The sequence below is a fragment of the Polypterus senegalus genome, chromosome 16, assembly GCF_016835505.1.
Source record: "Polypterus senegalus isolate Bchr_013 chromosome 16, ASM1683550v1, whole genome shotgun sequence".
Classification (NCBI taxonomy): domain Eukaryota; kingdom Metazoa; phylum Chordata; class Cladistia; order Polypteriformes; family Polypteridae; genus Polypterus; species Polypterus senegalus.
This window is the reverse complement of record NC_053169.1, coordinates 16,819,750-16,843,774: the sequence shown is the minus strand read 5'-3', so window position 1 is coordinate 16,843,774 and position 24,025 is coordinate 16,819,750. Positions and strand designations below refer to the sequence as shown.

The 24,025-nt window shown below is 36.7% G+C and overlaps 1 protein-coding gene across 1 annotated transcript in view; it reads right to left on the bottom strand.

The window, feature by feature from the left end:
- ttc27 (tetratricopeptide repeat domain 27) overlaps positions 1–24,025 on the bottom strand; it is a 267,145-nt gene that overhangs the window by 158,019 nt on the left and 85,101 nt on the right. Inside the window, exon 9 of the mRNA XM_039739065.1 lies at positions 21,520–21,586. Within this exon, the coding sequence (XP_039594999.1) occupies positions 21,520–21,586 (67 nt within the window). The remainder of the gene's footprint in view (positions 1–21,519; positions 21,587–24,025) is intronic.

Genomic DNA, 24,025 nt, shown 5'->3' with positions numbered 1-24,025 from the left:
CGCAGCCATCCTTCTCAGTTCCCAGTACAGACCAGAGTTGCCATTGAGCCGTGCACTGCAACTCCTCTCGATGATATCGAGGGTGCCCTGCGAAATGAAACACCTCCTTCTGGGAACATCGGTAACACCAACACAACCCTCAGCAACCTTCAGGGTCTTGCCACGGAAGGTCTCCCACATCACATTAGGATTGGCAGTCGTACCCAAATCTGAAAGTTCCTCACACAAACTGCATGCAAACTCATTAGAAACAGCATGGTCAAGTCCTGGCTCATTTTCCTAGTAGGTGGTAACCTACTGGACCTAAGCTGGATCCTAAGAGTAGCAACAACAAGTCTGTGGTCAGAATTCACAAACTGGGCACTTCTGTAGACCCTGCAGTTTTGCAAGAGCCTCCAGCGTCTGTCCACGAGGATGTGATCGATCTCCTTCACCGCATCACCAATATTGGAGTACCAAGTCCAACAATGCGGTTCAGGACTCTGGAACCAGGATCCAGCGATTCGCAGCCCCTGACCTTTTGCAAAGTCAAGGAACATGGAGCCACTTTCACCATGGTCACCAGACCCATGGGGACCAAGACAATCCTCATAGCCAGCCCTGTCAGTGCCAGTGGCTGCATTGAAGTCGCCCATGACCAGAGGAGTATGACCTCGTGCGCACCCATCAACCACCGAGCGAAGCTGCGAAAAAAATGTCTCCGTCGCCCAAACATCACTCACCGCGGTCACAGCATACACTGAGACAACAGACAAGGCACCCAGGGAGTGCCGTAATCTGAGTCCCATAATACGCTTGTTGCAAACCATCAGTATGGAATAAATAAAAAACAATATTCAGGAAATTTGAAGAAGAAAAAATACATATTAGAAATTCAAATAAATATAACTTACAAAAAAATAAACAACAACCATAGTGGTCATAACAGAATGTTCCTGTTGTCTTATAGCCACAGAAATCAGAGGAGAAGCGTTGTTAAATAAAACAAGTTTTACATTTTTGTATATATTAAACATTAAAGAGCAAAAGAAAACACTGCAATGGCTCTGAAAGAGATACATGCATAAAAGTACCAAGGGATTAATAGAATGGAAATTACCTAATTTACAATAATCTATTACAGCCGTGTAAGGGAAAAACGCATTGTTCTTCTGGGAATGAGAACATCTGTATGAAGACAAAGTTTAAAAAAGATCAACAATAAAAGGAAGCATAATGCTGACATGTACAGTTTACACGGGCACACCCTGGAGGGCCTAACATCATAAAATACAGTATGACCAAATTAGGAAATAAAAACATAAATAATGGATATAAAGAGAGGTAAAATGCAAACTACTGAATCTAACCACACTTGACCTCTAAAAATAAAATCATATGCAAACAGAAGTTCTTTATTGTATAAAAATGTGTAGTAGTTCTATATTTTATACATGAAAATCAAACAAATTACTAATATTTCTGTACAAAATAAGAAAGACTGGATTATTTACCAAGTGTAATTGTTTATGTACCACACACCTATTTTAATAACTTTAATCTAATTTTGAAAACACTAATAGAGCTGTTCTCTGCTAGTGCATTGTTTATAAATTAGGTTTGGATTTTATTTATATACTTTTTTTGTAATAAAATATTGAATAAAACAATTCTCTTGCTAGTACCGAATGGATCCTATTGATATTTGACAGGCTATAAAATGTAGTAGATATGAAACTGGACTCAAAACCATTAGGTGACCAGTTCATTTCCCACTTACAACCTACGATGTGACCCTGAGCACGTCACTGAACATGTCTTTTCCCCAACTGCAAAAGAACTGTACTACAAATCTGTACTTTTAAACTTTGTTATTTAAATAAATCATATGTATGACTGTTTATGAAAGAAGTTAATGATGCAAGCAAATAAAAAGTTTTGTTAACTTGGAGTTTCAATATACAAAACCCAGTTTGGATGACAGATATTTACTGTGAATCACAGAAAGAAGGTGGGGTATTTTTTGTTATTTAAATATTAGTTGTAATGATGGTCAACAGAAAGACCTCATAGAGTTTTATGAATTAGCATCAAAAAAGAAGAAAGTATCAAGGAGGTTGAGGAAGGAGGTTTCCAATTCGTGGTCACTTAAGGTCATGTCACAACGCAAATCTTTTCAGTCAAAAACTGACTTATTCATAGTGAGTTGGGGACAATCACAGTATGCTCTCGTGACTTTCAGTTGTGTAATTCGACATACCCAGGGACTCATTCAATGAGTCTGCCACTTGAGTCAATTCCAGCTTTAAGTCATATTGGTGGACCTTGTGTGGATATGAGGGCAGACAACCAATGTGTACTCACCTGGGAGTACAATGCATATAATGCAGCAATGAGAAATAAGGTACACAGGTGTTTTAGACCTCACAAACAGAACAAAGACTTGTCTGTCTGATGTCTCATGTTTAACACTCCATGACAAAGTGGACAGAACTTACCAAACTTCACACAAGCATGGGATCCAGCAGGCAGCAAAACACAGGCCATAAGAAAAATAGGAAAGTTCTCAAACACTGGAAGTGTTAAAGTTTGCTAAAAAGTCATCACACGGTTGTTTGACATATAGTATCTTGTGAATTCTAGTCATGTAATATGACATCCTCTGGTGATGAGATTAGCAACTGTAATCGTCAAATCTGACATCCCCTCTGACAAGAAATTATGTAATGTAACATCAACTTTCAAGACATACAACCTGCATGTAGGATAATCAAATGAATGTGACTGTTAACGCAGTCAAATTATTCTGGAAAATTTCAGTCTAGCAACTTAATTCAACTGCCTAAAATCCCTTTCTAATAAATGTAACGGTTGGCATGAGCTGTAAATATTTCATTACAGCCCACTATGAACACAACAATTTGTAAAGCCTCATTGATTTTGCACTATAAAAGACGGTGTTGAGCACAGATAATAACAAGACTGCTGTATAAGGATTAATTGCATTGAAAGCCAAACGGCCAAAGAATACTTAGGGAACAAGACTGGAAAATGTTGACTTGCAAATGCTCAACTACAATTAAGCACACATCAAAAGTCTCACCTTACAGTACTTTTTGCATCAATCAAAAACTTAAAATGAAGATCATGATTTAATGTTAAAAGGAACAATGCTACTCAGCAAATGACACAATTCTAATTTAAGGAATGTTATATTCAAAATGTCTGTGAAAGGCCATTATCTGGGCTAGTATTAATGATTAAGTTTTGACACTGTATAAAAAACACACAAAAAAAAGTACAAATACGTTAAATTTTCAAATGAAAATTTTTCCCATTTTTTTTACATCAGAAATGGCAGGTACTCCGGCTAGGTAATTTGTAATTTTAAATAACCATTAGAGACATGCCACTTCAACAATAGACTGACTAAGTAACTGCCATTTCGGACTATCTGATGACATTAAAAAAAAATGTATTGCAAAAGAATCCAGTGCAGTTGTTTTAATCTGTCATAGATATTCGGCTAGTAATAGTTATATTCAACCAAAATATTTCCAGATGGATGGATGAATGGATATAGAAGACACAAAATTATAGATGGAGAGAAACAGAGAGACACTTTATTGGTCCCAAGATGAAATTGCATTACAACAACTGACAGACAGACTCAAGATGCAACTGTAAGAATAAAAATACATAGATAAAAATTATACAAATTATAAAAATATAGTCTAACCAGAGGTCATAACATCTAACAGCATCCTATAGTACTCCCTGAAACAGCACTGTAGAATTAGCCTTATGCTAAAGGTGCTCCATAAGTTGAACTGTGTCTTAAAGAGAGTACAAGACGCTAGTCATGATAGCCACCTGTTAAGCCTACGTCTTCCTATTCAGACAGCTCAGTCTAGTGGTAAGAATAGACCAGTCTTTCCAGATTAAATTATGTCGGTTGGTATCTCCTAGTGTCTCAACATACCACTGCACAACGCAGAACATAGCTGATCAAGCAATTACCATGCAAAATTCTCAACATGGCACAGGGGTTTGTGCTGCTATGTCATAGCTCCATGAGACTGGGTTTGAATATCGGGGCATGTCATTGTCTGTTTGAGGTTTTCTCATTCTCCTTTCATTTTCTGTGCTCTCCAAAACCTTCTTGTATAAATTGTCTACATCCATTTCCTGTTATTTCCATCAAACCTGCTTATTGCTGTTCACAGGGTCCGAGACCCTACCTTGGCAGCATGAGGTATATGGCAGGAACTCATACTGGACTGAGGTCCAGCCTACTGCAGGGCATAACCTTAGTAATACACATTTTCTGTTTACGTCACCATTTTACATTTACTACACATACAGAGATTCAATTAAACATCTTTAGTTAGGTCAGACAGGCTTGTTTATTTGAATGAACTGGTTAGATTATTTCCATTGCTATATAACAATGAATGTCAGAATAGCAAACTTATGCAACAAAACCCATGACTATAAAAGACTATTATGGACTATGTTTAGTTCCACAGATTATTATAGAATAAGCTTTTGCAGCTTCATTAGGATCGAGGCAGAAAGGAAAATGGACTGAGACAGACTCTGAAAAAAGAGGGAAAAATAAAAACAAATCAACACCCTGAGTGGGCAGTATGATTATATTCATGGATTTGCTGCACCCAGTGGATGTCTGTGTTCATGTCTGGATTTTGAACTCTCTCCCAGTGTCTGCGCACGTTTTCCTTTCACATCCCTAAGGACAACATTTGGTTAAGTGGTCCACCGTGAATCAGTATGTCTGAATATGTTTAGTGATGGCCAAAGTGCCTTACCCACTGGTTGCTTCTTCCCTTAAGCACCACAAAGATGGGGTAAGCATTGTTGCCCTACCCCAACCCTCAAGAGACTATATTTAGATGACATGTGCTTGAGAATGTTAATAACCGCTGTGTTGTACAGCACAGTGGACGTCTAGTGTTATAAATGAAACTTTTAACTTAATTAAGATAAATGTGTACAGGTCAACTTGATTATAGGAAGGATTCCAATACCACAAGTGCACTAAAGAATTTAGGACTATTTCTACTTGAAAAACACACACCTCGGACTATAAATGTATTTTTAGTCTGCAAAATTCTTTTACCATGTAACTTTGTCAATATATGCTCTTATTTATTACTCATGACATAAAAACATTCAACACTATATTACAATATCCAAGTTAAATGCACCTGAATTATTTATTAATTTTGTCATTCTTGGTGTGAGCCAGCGGACAAATTTTGCTTAGACTCCCAAATAAACATAAAACATGATGTATGAAATGTACTTTAAGTGAATTATTACAATTATCTGGCATACATATAAGAAGCTAACATGATACAAAGAGTGTCTGTTCTTTCCTAGTGTGGAAATGAGCTGAATGATTTGCCATTTGTTGGTGTATTCCCTGCCAAAATGCCTGAAGAGCTGAAGGACTCAAAGTACGTATAATGTGTGCAGTTCATGAGGCAGGTGTTTACTTTAAAAATCAATTGTAACTTTTTAAAATTGCACATCACCAAGAGGTACTAACTATATCATATTAAATGCTACAATGATCTCATGAGAAACAAATGATATAAACTAAGAACAGCATTCGATTGCATATTTAAAATGATTATAACATTTTATTTTTTCTGCTTGTTACAGTTAACATCTTACACTGAGATTACACTTCATCAGGCAGACCTTCTTATGAGTGAGTTGGTTTCCCATTTGCTAACAGATAAAAACACACTTAAACACATGTCTGCAGTACAAAAACAATACTTGCACATTGACTCCAATCTGTTCCTTAGTTACTGTGGTAGATCTCTCCTGTAAATTATGGTATAACCTGTCTCACACAGTAGTAAAAAAAATGTACATCATAGCACCGCATGCAAGAGAATCCAGTGTGTGCTACAATATAAATATAAAGATGAATTGGCAGGAATCAAGATTCATCAGTTTAGGTGATGTTGTTCCAGTTCTTCCAGTGTTTGTGTTTCTTAAGCCAATGATTACACAGCTTCTTGCTTTCCACTAAGGAAGTAGTATTGAATCTTCAACTGACATTATTGCATATCTTTTAGAAAGCGCAGGATTCTTAGCACACTGATTGTAGGCCTTTTTTCTTTCTTTGTTCAAGTCATGTCAGAACTCGTAATACTCTTTACCACAACAGTCATACTTCCAACCAAGAGATGCTCTTTGGCTAGTGGCCCATTTATTGATTCAAATGTGCATGGCATAGAAGCTTTTGAAAATGTTCAAGGTCCCCAGTGCACTTTTCATGCATACCATCATCATTCTGATGTCACTTTGCTTTAACCTTTTAAAATAGTTAAACACCCAAAACGTATGTTACATTGATCTTAACTCATGTTCAGGGCCAGAAACATTCTAAGCACTAAACACATTCACTTTGAGGCCGAGAACCACTGTATTAGTAATTGAATATTTCCTAAAGAAATACTGATGAAGGAGCGTCTGATATTAAGAATACCCTTTGCTTATTCAACAGTCTTATTCTCACGCTCTGACAGCTTTTTCAAGGGAAAAAAATGTAAACCAGGCATTGAAAATTATTAGTTATAAAACTGGACTTAAGGAAATTTTGGTTCAAAAATGTGCAAACAGTTAATTGTGGCATACTTGATAATACTTGCATACTAGCATTGAAATTGGTTAGAGGATGCTGTGTTTCAGGCCATGGCTTACCAAAATAAGATTTTTTAACGATTGTTATTATTGCTTACAGCGCACTGTCTTGAACCTGCAACTCCTCATTGATTTGCAGAGTAGCAAACTAGACAGGCATCAAGCAACAAGGCTGAGTTTTCAAAATGTTTGGCTCACTGAATAGTTACTTTAGACAATTTTACTAGACTGCGCAATTAATAGTATATTAATCATGATTATGATTAGAACTACCACAATATATCAATGGAAAAAATGGTGATTACTGCATTTAATATAGAAATTAAGATACCACTAAGTAAGAGTACATTGGCAAAACAGAGAAACTCACAACAAACAACTAATTACAGGCAGCCATGCTAAATGTATTTTTTTAAGAGTCTGATCCATAATGTCATCTTTTAAAAAGTTTGAATTTCTTTCTTTTCTGTTTGTGACAGCCGCAGAGATAATTAAGAAGTATGAATAATATAAAACCTGGATAATCTGACATATTTAAGACATTTTCTTTACCAAAATGAAGAGAATTGACAGTCATTTGTTTGTTTTTGTTTTCAAATATGATGATGCTGATCATAAAAGCACACTATGCTAACTAACAGTGTAAAACAACTGTTCAAGCAGCACACTCAAGAACAATGAATTTATACAGCTATCAATAATTCAGTCACATATCCCAGAATGAATACTGCACGAAAGCTAAGCAAGTAGTTCAAAGTCTAAGTAATGGTCAGTGACACAGATAACCATTATGTATTTACACTACAATGGATGTCTGTATCTAGCAGGCTATCAAAAGCAAATTCAGACAACATAAGATATCTCATCTTATGTATCAAAAGACCAGGTTGCGATTAAAACTTGGTGCAAAAGAAGCTTTAAAATATGATCAACAATTGGGGTAAGACATATGTCTCCCATCACACAATTATCCAACCCCAACCCCCAAGTGGTGGTGGTTACATTGCTTCAAATGTTGGACAGAATTTTAAATTAATCTGAAACAAGTGGCAGATTATGTGACCAAAAATGATTTGTGGTTGATTAGAACTATGACTGAATGCCTGAAAATAAAAGTTGATTATCTTGATGAGAAATGTTCATTAATAATAATACATTTTATTTATATAAAATCTCTTCCCATGCTCAACTGAAAAGCAAATGCTTAGAAACAGCGTACTTTCCTCAAGAATATAATGGGGAGACAATTACTCAAAGACTGAGAGGTGTGCTGCCCACCTGGGCACTGCAGGAGAACCCTCAAGTTTCCATGGTTACAGATAACTGGGCAAACACAGTAAATGCTGACGCCATTGCTGCCAACAAATGGACCAAACTCCTATGCTTTGGTCATAGGCTGTGCTTAGTGAATAGTTAAGCATTCTACGACATTTAGGTTAAATCTATACACTGTGTGTAACATGGTGGCTATGTTGTTGAAAGACTGACATTTGTTATACAGGCTCATTGCCTGGTACTGTGCAAGCACACTGTACCTGCTTGAAAAGTATAAACAGTGATGTTCTTTTTTTTCATTTGATAGTACTTTATGTGAATTCTAGGACGCTGCATAAATCACACAAGGGCAGCAACATTTAACTGTGTTACTATATAAATGATTTTTCTTTCTTTCTTGCTGTGTGTTAATATTGTGACATAATTCTTTTACATGTGGGCGGCACGGTGGCGCAGTGGTAGCGCTGCTGCCTCGCAGTTAGGAGACCCGGGTTCGCTTCCCGGGTCCTCCCTGCGTGGAGTTTGCATGTTCTCCCCGTGTCTGCGTGGGTTTCCTCCGGGCGCTCCGGTTTCCTCCCACAGTCCAAAGACATGCAGGTTAGGTGGATTGGCGGTTCTGAATTGGCCCTAGTGTGTGCTTGGTGTGTGGGTGTGTTTGTGTGTGCCCTGCGGTGGGTTGGCACCCTGCCCAGGATTGGTTCCTGCCTTGTGCCCTGTGTTGGCTGGGATTGGCTCCAGCAGACCCCCCGTGACCCTGTATTTGGATTCAGCGGGTTAGAAAATTGATGGATGGATTCTTTTACATACCTGTACAATAGAATTATCAGGTTGTGTTTGCATTAATGTCTTGCTCTTACTTGAACATTTATTACATCAGACTTAAGCAAAATATATTTGCATATTTAGACACAGATTAGACCCCACCAAAAATACTACCCTACTAATTTTTTTCTTACATGCTTGAATATTTTTGTTTATAATGGCACTGTTTTTTTCTTTTCTACACCTTCATACAGTGCTGTGCTCTAGACTGAAGTATTCCAAATCATGTTGAACCCCATCATTAAGTTATTTGTCCTATGCCTGCGTTTCAATTTATTATTTTGTTTTGCATTAAAGGCATGAGTTGTACAAAACAAAGCAAGTCGAAAAAATAAAAAAAAAGAGTTTAAAAATGGCCCATAGAGAAATTAATAAAAGCTTCAAGTATATGTTTTGTTACCTTCACCACAACATTGGTGTGGGTTTTATGTAAGGAGCACAGGCCAATGGAATCATGAAATAACATTGGTTCTGGTGCCTTCAGGAAAAAAAGTGAGTCCGGTCTTGGAAGTTGGGTGGGAAATAGGGGTTAAATAACAGCATAAGAAAAACATTAAAGGTTCCCATTCTGTACTACAACCCAACTGTTTGTTTTTTTGCACCATTGTTTGTAGGATACATTTTAAAAAACTTAACATAAATAACTGTTTCTATAAGGAATCATTCTTCTGGGAGATCAGATGCTGTAGGCCAGAACTGCTAAGTGTCTACATAGTGTAAAAAATGAAAGAGTCAAGCTGGTTACACTAAAATCCTGAATGTGTCATTGGTGTAGCCTGGCCTGGATTGTCACCAGAGAGGAGCACAATATTACAGTCCTCAGAAGTTTGTCAGATTGGAAACAATGCAGACAGTCATGTACTGTAGCCATCTTAGATCATTCATTCATTCATTGAAAGTACTTGTGATAAAAGAGCTGCTCAGGCAGTAGCTCTAGAAAGTATGAACTGCTTCAGATCATGAATGGTCCCACTGTTCAGCAAGAAGCCTGGAAACCAGCACAGCTGGTAGAAACTTGGATTGTAAATGGCTAGTAACTTGGCTGACCTTAAAAAGCATGATGATAAAAGAAATTGTAGAAAGAACCCTTTTTGTCACATGTTGTGCAGCACATTGTTTTAAATATCTTTATACAAATTACGTTATCATTGTTATGTCATATGTTTCTATTACATTTTATTTTTTCCCCCATTTACGGAAAGCCTTAAAAATTCCATTGTAGCCTGCACATGTTGCATATGGCAGTAATCTAATCAAATTCATCATAGTTTGCCACATAACAAGACAGTATAGTTCGCAGACAGATACTCATATGATAGCTTGTATAGATTCTTGTTTCTGATGTTCCCGCTGCTAAGGATCCAAGAGATCACCTTGGAATATCTATCATGTAATCACACACAGCTCTCATTCACTGAAAAGCAAGACTAAAAAAATAAGTACATTGTGCTTCATTTAAACCTATTTGCAGAAAAGATTTGTTCTTGATATTTATATTCCTACCAATAAGCAAAGCAAATACATGGTTGTTTAAGAAATAGAGTCATGGACTACTACAAGTGTTAACTACTCGTAGCTCACAATGTGGCTTTAAATAAAAAAAAAAATAGAATTAAAGAACTAAAATGAAACATTTGAGTGGTGAATGAAAGGTGCACTGTTGCTGTGATTAAGATTTCTACAACCAATGTTACGTAGTAACCAGATTATTTGCCCAAGACAAGTAGCGACCAAGTGCAACAAAATTGCTACTCAAGCAAAAAATCCCAATGTTTTGCTTTTTTATTTGGTTTGCTGACATGTATGAAAAAAAATATCATTTGTTCACCAAGTTATTGTATGTGATGTTGGGAGTACACAATTGAGCAAAAATGATACTTTATTACTTTTTACCAGTTCCTGTTGGAAAATGAAAGCACATGTGGGGTTTTAACCAAATTTCAAAATAGAAATATGTCTTTAAAATAGCACTAAACTGAAGTTACAATATCAGGCACCAGGGGCCTCATGCATAACACCGGGCTTAGAATTCGCACTATAACATAACGCAAGCACAAAAGCCGAAATGTACTTACGCACAGAAAAATCCAGATGCAGGAATCTGTGTGTACGCAAACTTCCACGTTCTTCCGCTACATAAATCAGCGAGAAAAGTAACGCTCGAGCACGCGCCTGCTGTCCCGCCCCGACTCCTCCCAGAATCACGCCTCTTTGAATATGCAAATCAATATAAATAGCCCATAAGCTCAGCCTTCTGTGAAAAGACAATGGGAAAAGCACGGGTGAAAATATAAGAATTTCAGCGAATACCACGTGGAGGCCGCAATGAAAAACGTACTATTTGTTGGTTTAAACAGTGGTATAATCAACAAAAGGAAGTTGATCGATTGACAGAGTGTCGGAGAAACTCGAAAGCTCAAGTTCACAAAGTTGCACAGTGCCTGAAATAAAAAAGAAGTTGTCACATAGCAAAGTCGCCGTGAAAAGGCGAGTCATAGCCCACCGTCTGAGTGTTACATGAAAGCTTATTAGGGTACAGAGAAAAAAAATAGCCACACAGTGGAGAAAAAAAGCTTGAAATGTCAACTTTAATCTAGAAATTTCCACTTTAATCATGTAGTTTATTTTGTTATTAAAGCAGAACATCATAAACTTCATCTTAAAATTGTTTAATTTACTAGCTTCTCAAATTCCATCGTAACTAAAGTAACACGTTAAATGCTTTGTTTTGTATTTGATCTTCTATATGCTCTATGTGTGTGAATCACTACGTGCTTACCGGCTTTCTCTTCCTCTGACAGGACACAGAATCCATTACAGTAATCCCTCGCTATATCACGCTTCGACTTTCGCGGATTCACTCCATCGCGGATTTTAAATGTAAGCATATCTAAATATATATCACAGATTTTTCACTGGTTCGCGGATTTCTGCGGACAATGGGTCTTTTAATTTATGGTACATGCTTCCTCAGTTTGTTTGCCCAGTTGATTTCATACAAGGGACGCTATTGGCGGATGGCTTAGAAGCTACCCAATCAGAGCATGTATTACCTATTAACTAAAACTCCTCAATTATATAAGATATGCTTCCCGCGCGGTGCTTGATTGTTTGCTTTTCTCTCTCTGTCACCCTCTCTGACATTCTCTGCGCCTGATGGAGGGGGTGTGAGCAGAGTGGCTGTTTGCACAGAGGCTGTTTGCCTAGAGGATATGGACGCTCCCCTAAGTAATGCTGCTTTATCGCGGTGCTTCGGCATACTTAAAAACCCAAATGCACGTATTGATTTTTTGATTGTTTGCTTTTATCTTGCGCTCTCTATCTCTGACGTTCTCTGCGCCTGACGGAGGGGGTGTGAGCAGAGGGGCTGTCTGCACAGAGGCTTGTTGCTTAGAAGATACGGACGCTCCTCTAAAAAATGCCGCTTTATCGCGGTGCTTTGGCATACCTTAAAGCACAAAAGCACGTATTGATTTTTTTGATTGTTTGCTTTTCTTAGCGAGCACTCTTTTTCTCTCTCTAAAATTCTCTGCTCCTGATGCACGCACTCCTTTGAAGAGAAGATATATTTGCATTCTTTTAATTGTGAGAAAGAACTGTCATCTCTGTCTTGTCATGGAGCACAGTTTAAACTTTAGACTAAAGGGTGTTATTTCATGTCTAGAGGGCTCTAATAATGTTAACAGTGTGGGAAAGTTTATAAGGGCTTAAAATATATAAAAATAACCATACAAACAAATGGTTTCTACTTTGCGGATTTTCATCTATTGCGGGGGGTTCTGGAACGCAACCCCCACGATCGAGGAGGGATTACTGTACATTCGTAATATTACAGTTCTCTGAATAATTAAAATACTGAGATGTATACTTCATATCATTTTCATGAGGATAAGAATGAAAGCATGTTATTAAACATGGGAACATGGTGGCGCAGTGATTGTGCGCGACCTTTGGAGAAAGAATAGTAAGGACAGGAATTGGAGGTTAGTACTGCTGCAATAATTTCATCAAATACCCAATCTCCACACAATCAGCTCTGTAATAGACGTTAAGCAATCTGTAAGCTTACAACGACGATTCTTCAAAACTTTTAAGGAACACTGAAACATCTTCGTAGTACATGTTTAATTATTCTATCCATCTAGGGTCGCGCCAGCCCAGCAAGAATACAGCACGAGGTAGGATTAATGCGTGAACTGCTAGCGCTGCGGCACCATGTCCTCACATGCTTAATTAACAATACAGATTATTTAAATGAAGTTAAAGTTTTATCTGTATAATATAGTCATATTTTGCTGCATTTCATCTTAAAAATGATATCGTCATCATATGTAAATACGCGCTTTATAAAGTGGCGCAGGTTGTGCAATAATACTGTATAACAAATGTAGTGCAAGTTTACAGTGAGGTGATTGTACTTATAAGTACAAACAGTTCTACAAGGAGCACTTGATGGACTGATTGACTGTGTTTAAAGCTCTTGGGATGAAACTGTTTCTGAACCGCGAGGTCCATACAGGAAAGTCTCTGAATCGTTTTGCCGTGGCTGAGGCAGCGTGTGCTTGATACTGTATCCCAATAATTCTCTTTCCAATCAGCTGCTGTACAGCTGTGATTCACACTCAGATACAGTGATATAAATACTCCGAATGGTGCAGTGAGAGTAACATGGAAAAAGATGATCCGCTGTGGCAACGCTTAACAGGAGCAGCTGAATGAAGAAGAAAAAGAAAGTACAGTGACAGTAACAACGCTAAAGCAGTTATGGTATTTGGAATACTATGGCTATTCCCTGGACCATTATATTGTTACAGGTTAAGTACAATCAGATGCATTTCACTAATAAACAATATGCGGTTAGTTTCAGTGTATTTATAAAGTCGCGTCAGGAATGTGGATGTAAGAAAAAAAGGGTAAGCACACAGGAACAGTAGCACTGCCTTGACGCTGGGTGCCGCCAGTCTGCAAAACCAAGAGCAAAACTGGCATACGACAGGATATGAGCTACCGTGGAAATGTGCGTGGCTTTACGCCAAGTTTAGGTTTTATACATCGTGATTTGAAAGTGGAAACGGTCTTATGCAACATTTCTGTGTGTACACATCGTTTATACACGAGGCCCCAGATCTTTTAAAATACTGCAAATAAAAACATACAGGAATAACTAGACATGGTAACAAAACAAGCATCCTTGTTTTGGTTTTCCATTTCAAACAAATCATTCTTTATTGGATTGACTGTACCCGCATCATTTTTAAATTTTTTACTAACAAGGCCTATAATTTCATCAGTGTTGCACTTCCATTGGACAAGTCACATTTTCTAGTATATAGTACAGTATTATGTTTCTCTTTGGTATGAAGATAGATTATTTCTAATACATATAAAACTGAAAACTGCTATATGATACTTCAAAAAGTCAGCTCATTTATATTCAATATGTGCAAAAAGGACAAAACTCCTGTTTTGTTTTCCACCTCTAAAGACTATAAATACAAGAAATACATTAGTCAATGTGTAAACTGTAAAACAATCTGAAACCGTTTCAACCACTGTGAACTTATATTCACATTTGACTCTTCCATAGCACCTGGCTCCGACTACATTACCAATGTTATCTACTGTAAGTGGAACATTAGTACACTCATGATGAGAGCAGGCCATTCAAACTAGCAAGCTTGTCAATCCTATTATCTGATGTGAAGTCCACAACACTACGTTTTCATTTAAAAAGGCAGACATTCGTCTTCATTTCTGCTTTTGGTCCACACTACCCCAGTTTTGTAACTTTAAAAAAATGAAGATTTTTGAAATTACTCTCCTGAGCCATATACTTTTGAAAAATCTGGCTCAGCATTGAAATGTGGGAGGGTGAATACACAGACTAATCGCACTCTGTCTTGTTCATGCTTATTCCATGACTGGATCCTATTCATTACAATGTCTCATTCCATGACTTATTTTCATGGAAGAAAACAATATTCCAACAAAGCAGACAGAGAAGAGTTTGAATGCTGCATACACGTGCAAAATGCAAATAATTTACTGTTAATACAGTTTTGTGATAAATTTCATGGTGGCGGCCATTACCATCTCTTTAAAGATTTTTCCATCAATGCAAGAATACCCAGGGTAGCTAAGTTTCTACATAATATGCATTTTCACTGTAGAGTGGACAGAGATAATTTCATAAACGATTTGAAAACACTAGTTTGGATGGAGATTTTCAAATACTGTTTTTAAATGAAATTATAATGGTGTAGAATTAGCCCCAGATTCTTTATAATAATGTCAAGTCAAGGTCTCTCTCTACCACAAACACTTGTCAATTTATTCCATGCGTTTTAAAGTTTTAATCTGTGGGGGAATAAAAAACTTTAACATTGGTGTTTGTGTTTTAGAATAAATTATTTACATGCTGGGATCAAGTGCACTACCTTCACTTTCATAATTTTAAACACTTCAATCAAATCTTCTCTTAATCTCTGTTTGCTTAAACTGAAAAACTGAAACTCCTTGGGTTCCTCCTCATATGCTGCTAAAATGCAATTTGGAGACAACAATTGTAACAATGCATTGTGTTACTTAAGCATAACCTTCGTTGACTTGAATTCCACACAACAGGATATATAACCTACAGTAAAATCCTATTAGCCTTCTTGTTCACTTCTGTACACTATCTTGATGTAAGCAGTGATAAGCCCACTATGACTTCAAGGTCCTTCTCGTGAGGAGTACTTTCAAGTTTCAAATCTCGCATTGTGTATTCAAATCCAACATTTTTACTTCTCACATGTCATACTTTACACTTAACTCATATTAAATTTTAATCCACCACAATTCGGCCCATGTCTGTAAGACGTCCAGTGCTCTCTGCAGAGGTTTAGCTGATTGTGCATTATCTTCTCTTCTATAGTTCGGCATCATTTGAAAACTTAACCAGCATATTGATTACATTCTTGTCTAGACCATTTAAATATATTAAAATCAGCAGAAGCCCCAGCACTAATTCATGAGAGTCACCACTTTTCACCTCATCTAATTATGAAAAAAAGTTTCTCTCTCCATTACACTTTGCTTCCTGTGATTGAGAGCACTTTGTACTCACCTACAGGCCATGCCCTGAATTCCCAATGCTTTTACTTTGATCACTAATCTTTCTGTATCAAAGGCTTTCTGAAAGTCAAGGTAAATAATATAATGTGCACCTCTCTCATCGTACGTTTTTGTTGCTTCACCATAGAATTCCAGCACATTAGTAAAACACAACCTTTCCCTTCTGAGCCCATGTTAAATATATGTGTGTTGTTGACATGTGCCACACCACCTGTTCCTTAATAAATCCTTCCATTAATTTATCTGTGATGCAAGGTAAGTGATACACAACATGAACATAAAGACTTTCACAAGTAAATCCATTTTTGTTTTGGTTGTATTGTAAGCAATTTAATAGTATTTACCATAAAATAACAAAATTATCCTGTTAATAAACAGATAAAGTCAAAGCGCAGATTAATGGGCATTTTCTCAATTTCATAATTTAGTCTAAAATAAGGAAAACAAATCCTGCAAATTTCTGACCTAACAGCTTTCAGTATTTTCAAGGTAATGCCAACAATGCTGAACTTCACCTATGATAAATGATCATAAAACTGTACAACTCTGGAAAAACAATAATCCTTGAGCTTAGTATAATAAATATTAGTATAAAATGGTAAATGAATTTGTCGGTGCTACAGTAACTATAAATTGAATAGGGAAAACAAGAACACATTCTTAAGTGACTTTTCTTGGCAATTTCAACATCCACGTTGACTGTTCCTCTGCTCCTCTTACTTTGGATTTTCTGTGTCTCCTGTCTACTCTTTTGAACTCTCCCTGATTAGGCTTTCCCTGGTCATACTTCAGATCTCCTTATCTGCAGAGGAAGTGAACCAAGAAAACCCTCCATCTCTGATCCAGCACAATCTGACCAGCTCTGCAGGGCAATACCTTACATTTGCTTCCTTGGGCTTTCACTCTATTATCACCTACTACCACCCTCAAATATTACTTTTGGCTGTAACTTGTAAAGCTTCATATCAACATACAGTATCCTCTGTCACCCTCATCTTCCATGATTAGTGAAGGGTGTTCTCAATAAATGCAACTCATAACTGACAAACACCACCAACCTGGGATCTCAGCTCCAAATGAAGTTACCCTGAAAGTATCATTAATGCATCTGGTATACTAATGAACAGCAGGTCCAATAGTAAAAGAGGTCAGCTGGTCTCTGAAATTACAAACAAATCTGTTCTTCTCAGCTCTAATACCTTCATAACCGGAAAAGCTAATCTTTCGAGTCTTGTTCAAAATTTCCAGCAAAATTCCTGGAAAAAAGACCAATTCACTACAACATGCCACAATGCCTACATGACATTACTTTAAAGGCAAGTTCGGTTCCCTCCTCTTCTCTCGTCGTACAATGTTGTTCCCTCTCAATTCCCTCTCAACATTACAATCAAATGTTTAACATAACTGCCTTGCAAAAGACTGATTTGTGTGCCATCCAGTGCTGGCTTCTGTCTAGCACACAGTGCTGTGAGAATAGGCTCCAACCTTCTGTGGCCCCATATTGTATTTCACAATGACAAATCCGACAAGTCTGAATAGACAAGTACTAAATATTAAATTGCCATTAAACTGCAAAAGTATGGGACTGATTAGACTGAAATTACAACTTTAGATGCTTTTGATTCCAGAAATTATCACTTTCATTTCAAAAAGACAAACAGCATAATATAACTGCAAACTCTGAATTATCCACACTGTAAGCGGAGAAAGAAAAGTACAATTCCTGAAGGGTACTGGGAATTAGAAAGATGCTAATTAATCTACATAAATTTCTACATTCATTTTTTTCTGTGTTTATTTAATGCTGATTTTGGGAAGGACACAGCTGAAGCAGAAATAATAGGTCAGCAATAATCTGCACAGTGTGAAACAGGAATCTCCCACTGCGTATTTTAATTATGTGAAAAGAACAAACCAGCCACTGAATGTAAATGGAGTTCCACCCAATAGAAGCTATTTGCCAATTTAAAATCAAACAGCATCTTTCGGTATGCTTGTGGTGAATTTTGTTTTGTTTTTAGCAGGTACAGTACTACTAAATACAAAAACTGGGCTTAAACATGAAAAGGCTAACAGAGTAACACTTAACTGATCAAAGTGGATATCCAGACCTAGACATCCTACTAGTGAAAATCAATACAATGTACTAAGTTTAAAGTGTTATTTGATGGTGTCCTTTGATAAACCTGAAATATGAATTCCAAAAGCTATATCTGTAGTGAAAAGTCAAGCAAAATGACACCTTTTATTGGCTAACTAAAACGATTACAATATGCAACCTTTTGAGGCAACTTAGGCCCCTTCTTCTTTACATCATGCCTGAAGAATAGGTCTGAGTTGCCTGGAAAGCTTGCATATTATAATCGTTTTAGTTAGCCAATAAAAGGTGTCATTTTGCTTGACTTTTCACTACATTCATAATGGCTAACACGGTACAACACCCAAGTACTAAAAGCTTTATTTGAATTTTTCACAGTTTATATTTTATTATTAAGGGTAAATTAAAACTAGTAATGCTCAAAGAATGAATGTTATTACTAATAACTTTTTAAACTTGTAAGGAGAATGTCCCAAACACTATTTTAAATCTACAGCATTCCAAAAAGCAATACTAACAAGAACCACCAATATAAAAAATGAATACCTAATTCATGTAAGATAGCATATGTACAATGTAGTTTACATTATGGGGAAAAAAAATAAAGAAAAGCTCAAGCATAGTAGCATAGATGATCTCTATATTTGTCAAAGAGACCCAATCCTTATGTGTCTGTAGCTTCAGAGGGATAATGTGAAGGAATTAGTTTTTATGTAAGGCCCTCTCACCATCGCCCCTATGAAACTAACTAACTCTATTTAGCAAGGGATGGGCAATGGTTATATCTGCCAATAAATGGCTTCAGGGAAAAAAATAAAGTAAAACAATGCAATGTACCCTCAACTTCAGCAAATCCACGTTTTCATGTAACTTCTTCAACAAAACCAAAAAATAAGTCTGTCATTCACTATTCACATAGCATACATATACAGAAAAACATATACATATATTTATCATCTTATATACTATATATTATTATGCTATATATTATTATAATAAAGTGCTTCGAGTCTTTACAGTCTTTGGTAGCTACTGATCATTGTTAGGCATTGCAGCTCAGTTCCAAGATGATAGTGTTTTCTTTGCCAATAAGCTGCTTCTAGACCAAGAAAATAAAGATCCACTATTCCTTGTAGCATAACTTTAAATATCATAAAGTCCGTAACCCAGACATAAATATTTCCAATCTGTTTAAGAAGTTCTTCTTTATGACTCTAGCAGAGCATGCAAACCACCACTTCTTCCTCGAGGTTCCTATTAGCTGATGCTGTAGTGGTCTATTCTGCTTTACTCTCTTACACTATAAAATAGTCATGTATCTTAATGAATTTGGTTCTTCAGGATTCTGTATCCCTGTGATGATTTTTTAAGCAATGAAAATTATCTCCCCATATGTCTGATATAATAATGCCAAAGTGAATCAAATCAGGTATTTTGCTCCACATTAATACATTTGTCTGTACAAAGATACAGTAAATGTCTTCCATATTATTGGTACAGCCACAGTATGATAATTTTGAATGAAAAACATTAACTTTACAAACAAACACACAAGAACGGATGTCAGAGAATGTCTGGACGTATGTACATTTTTCCTCAACATTCATTATCAAAACCAGTTCTAGATCGTGGGGCCAGTGCCTATTCCAGCAACCCTGAGAAGAAGAAGGAAGCAAAACTCGATAGGACACCAGTCACCACAAAAAAAAAAAACCCTACACAAAAAAAAAATGTATGTATGTATATATATATATATATATATATATATATATATATATATATATATATATATATATATATATATATATATTCATCCTTATTAAGAGTGTTGATAACAATGTGCTTGATGTTAAGAAATGTAAAAGTCATAAATTATGCTTACATTTACACTGAAGAGCTAAAAACTTGTACTCATATTTACGTGCTGCAAACTATATTTGACCCCAATGTTTAGATACACATTCTTCTAAAATTACTAGAAAATGTAAATAAGCAAGAGCCTACACAGGAAACATCTTATTTACAGTCAAAGGTAATGATCTACATAAAAAACTGAAATCACAGTTGTACAGGACATTTTCATCATATTCCAGTTCCCTCCCACAGTTTAAATAGTTGCACCTAAGATTAGCTGGCACTTGTAATTTGCATTGTTTGGATTCAGTGCGGTTGTGAAAGTCAGTGTCTCTTCAGAAAGACTGGCATCTTATCAAGGGCTGGTTAGTTCCTTTAGGTCTACATAGGTTTCTGTTCTACATAAAGCTGTAATAAAGTAAGTGGGTTTGGAAAATGGATAAATGGATAGACTTTTCTATAAAGGCCACGTCATATTTGATGACTTTCTGGCAATTTTTAAGGATGTACATTGCATAAAATGCAGTGATGAGGAATTAGGAACATGAGTGTTTTTTATCTCACAAACAAACGCTCACCTGTTTGATGTCTCATGTTTTATGCACCATGACAGTGAGCTTTGACTTGTCAGGAGTTGGGGGGCAGGATGTTAGAATTAGGAAAAGATTGTGGGTGAACGCACCAAACCTGTTAAAACTTAGTACGGTACCGGTTCTATCAGGTTGCACATTATTGACTGTCATAAAATAAGGCAAGTATAACTGCTAGAAAGTCTGCAAGCCAAGCGATTTTCAGTCATGCAAATTGACATGGTCCAGCGACAAGATTGGCAACACCAGTTAACAAGTCTCACATACCTAACAACTAGAAGTCACATAATGTGACTTCAGATTAAGGAATTCTTGTAAAGAATCAAACCTCAGTTACAGAAAGTCATCTCACAGGTGCCTGTTCTCTTTTACTTTGGAGAGATAACATGTAATTTTCTCTGTACATTAAAATCTGTAATGACCATGACCTTGCTCTGGATAAGCAGATTTACAAAATGGATAGATAGACAAAATGGACGGAATGGCTCCTTCTGAAGGGCTCTTTCCCTCAAGGCATCCAGCACAGCCAGGATAGGCTCCAGTCTGTAACGACCTCAAACTGAATTACCTGAGTTTGAGTATGTTATTATAATTTGTACATTTCCTGCCCCAGATTAATGAATGACTGCCAAGTTAAATGTACAAAGAGGTGAAAAGAGGTAAACACAGCTTGAATACGCTAAGTTAATCAAGACAAAGTACAAGAAGAAGGTGAGTTTTGCACACTTGCAAATAACATTCTCAACAAAATCGCTCACTTTCTTATGTTTAATAGCTCTTGACTAAAATCACCATAGATGTTTCCCCACAAATGATATTTCAGAATAAAATAAATACAATCTTGCCTGCACATAAAACAGATCTGTCTGATCCCTATTCTGCCAAGGACTTCAACAGTATGTACATATTTCAGATTCCAGTAATTCTAGAAAATGGGGTGGAAACCATGGGGTGCAACTTCATAGAAAAACAGTTTTGCCATTAAAATGATGGATTAGTTACAATTCTTCTTTTTTTTTTATTTTTTATTTTTTAGTTTAAACGAACCATTTAAAGGTTTATAAACCACAATGCAGATGACTTGTGAAACAAAAAGCTACTTACGGATGTGAAGGCAAGTATTTCTTCTTCAGTCAGCTTATGTGCAGGGTTGTTCCTCCGGAAGTCTTCACTGCAAGTGAGGAATACATAAAATAAATATACTATATATTAGTCTATAAAGTCATGCTGTAGTCTTATTAAACATAATAGATGTAGAGAATAAAAATACACTTAATTGAATTAATACCTGTAAATACAGTTACAGTTCTCACTGAGACATTTTGATGATCTTGATCCACAAAACTGTTACATATCAGGAGCATAACAACAAATCAAAATAACCTACTGTTAAGTTTTACACTTAGCCCAAAATCAAAAAGAAAAACGCACTATATTTTACTTCACTGTATTTTACACGGCAAAGTCCACTAAGATTATAAGTCTTTTTATATTCAAGAAAACAAATGTTTCATCCCTATAAAATTCTCTAAGTAGATTCTTTTCCAACAGATTCTGAGACTTGGAATGACACCTAAATGAGCAAAATGGAAATAAACACCACCTGGTCCCAAAAGGCCCTACAGATAAAACAACTGATTAGCCAGGAGCACATTTTTAGTTTTATATTCTACAGGGATGACCTATATACAAAAACAGCAGCAATGACAATGGGCAAAAAACAAAGGCCACCTCAAATGTGAAAATAAATTAAAAAAAAAAATCATCTGTATCTAAAAGTGCAATGTCAGTTAAATGTATTCAATCTTCAATCATGACAGAGCTCTCAGCTGTAGCAAACATGTAGAATGAATCACAAACAGTAACTACACACACTTCATAAACAAAGCAAAATGAAAGAGAGTTGCTGAAGAGAACTCTCTGCAAAGTTTCATTTTTGTACTGAACTGGCAGGCAACAGATAATTCTTTCCAAATGCTGCTTTCACAATATAATATAAAGGAAACATGAAAGTAGCATTGCACGCGTTTGGACTCTTGGTGTCAATAATCAACTGCAGTAGCAACAGGAATGAATTGACAAGCATGTGAATCAAGGTGACAGGTACTGAAAAATTAGCCATTAATCTTATGAAACAACTGTATTATATATTAATATTTCTTTTCTTGTACAGTTCTTGGCTCATTAATCATGACTACCATTTTAAAGAGATCCATTATATGTTAATGGAAAGTATTAACACTAGGAAAATATGTAAAGTAAATGTAGTCAAAAAGGGTGGCACGGTGGCGCAGTGGGCAGTGCTGCTGCCTCGCAGTTAGGAGACCCGGGTGGAGTTTGCATGTTCTCCCCATGTCAGCGTGGGTTTCCTCCCACAGCCCAAAGACATGCAGGTTGGGGGCATTGGCGATCCTAAGTTGTCCCTAGTGTGTGAGTGTGTGTGAGTGTGTGTGTGTGCGCCCTGCCTGGGGTTTGTTTCCTGGCCTGCTGACCTGTTGGCTCCAGCAGACCCCCCGTGACCCTGTGTTAGGATATAGCGGGTTGGATAATGGATGAATGAAGTTAACAAAATGTGATGGTCTTTAAAACAAAGACTTTCTGAACAAACGTTGATGACTTCATCTATTTGGATGCCTAAAACTGTAACACAAATGAATGACTCATAAAGAAGCTGAACCAGCTGTCATCAATACAAGGTTGTTCATGACTAAACAAACAACAAAATATGTAAAGCATATGTAATAATACAATTCTTACAATACTTCACACTAGTTGTCCAACTCCACTTTTATGTACTTACAGTGTATACGAAGAAATGTATTCACCCCGGGATGTTTTCACATTTTATTGTTTTACAACACTGAACTGCAGTGGGGTAAATTTGGCTTTTTTGACTTTGATCAACAGAAAAAACTCTCTAATGTCAGAATAAAAATAGACCTCCACAAAGTGGTCCAAAAGAATGAAAAATATAACACACAAAATAATTGATCACATAAGTACTCACTTCTTTCAAGTCAGTATTCAGTAGAGGATCTTTTGGCTGCCATAACAGCCTTGAGGTCGCTTTCTGTTTTAGCTTTGCACATCTGGACTCTGTCATTCCCCCTTTCTTCTTAGCACAACTGCTCAAGCGCTTTCTGGTTGCACAGACATCATGGAATGAAGAGACTTTGTTAAACCCAGCCACATTGACAGTGACATTGTTGTTTTTATGCCAATCCCATGTAGCTTTGGCTTTACTCTTGGAGTCATTGTCTTGCTGGAAAAACACATCCAAATAGTTGTTGCCTGCCCAGGCTCTCCAATCCCCACCACTTTAGCTGATAACGAGCTTTGGAGTTCTCAGGGGTCTCCTGGTGGCCTCCCTCGCCAGTCTTTGTCTTGCACAATCACTCTGTTTTTTTTTTTTTTGACAGCCTGCTTTAGGCAGATTCACTGCTACTCTTTCCACTTCTACATGATTGATTTAAATGGATATTCGGTACTTGGATATTTTCTTGTCTACATCACCTGACTCGAGCTTTTCAGTCACTTTTTTCACAGAGTTCCTTGGATTGTTCTTTTGTCTTTGTGTAGGCTAGGACACTAAATTGACTCCCTACAAGCT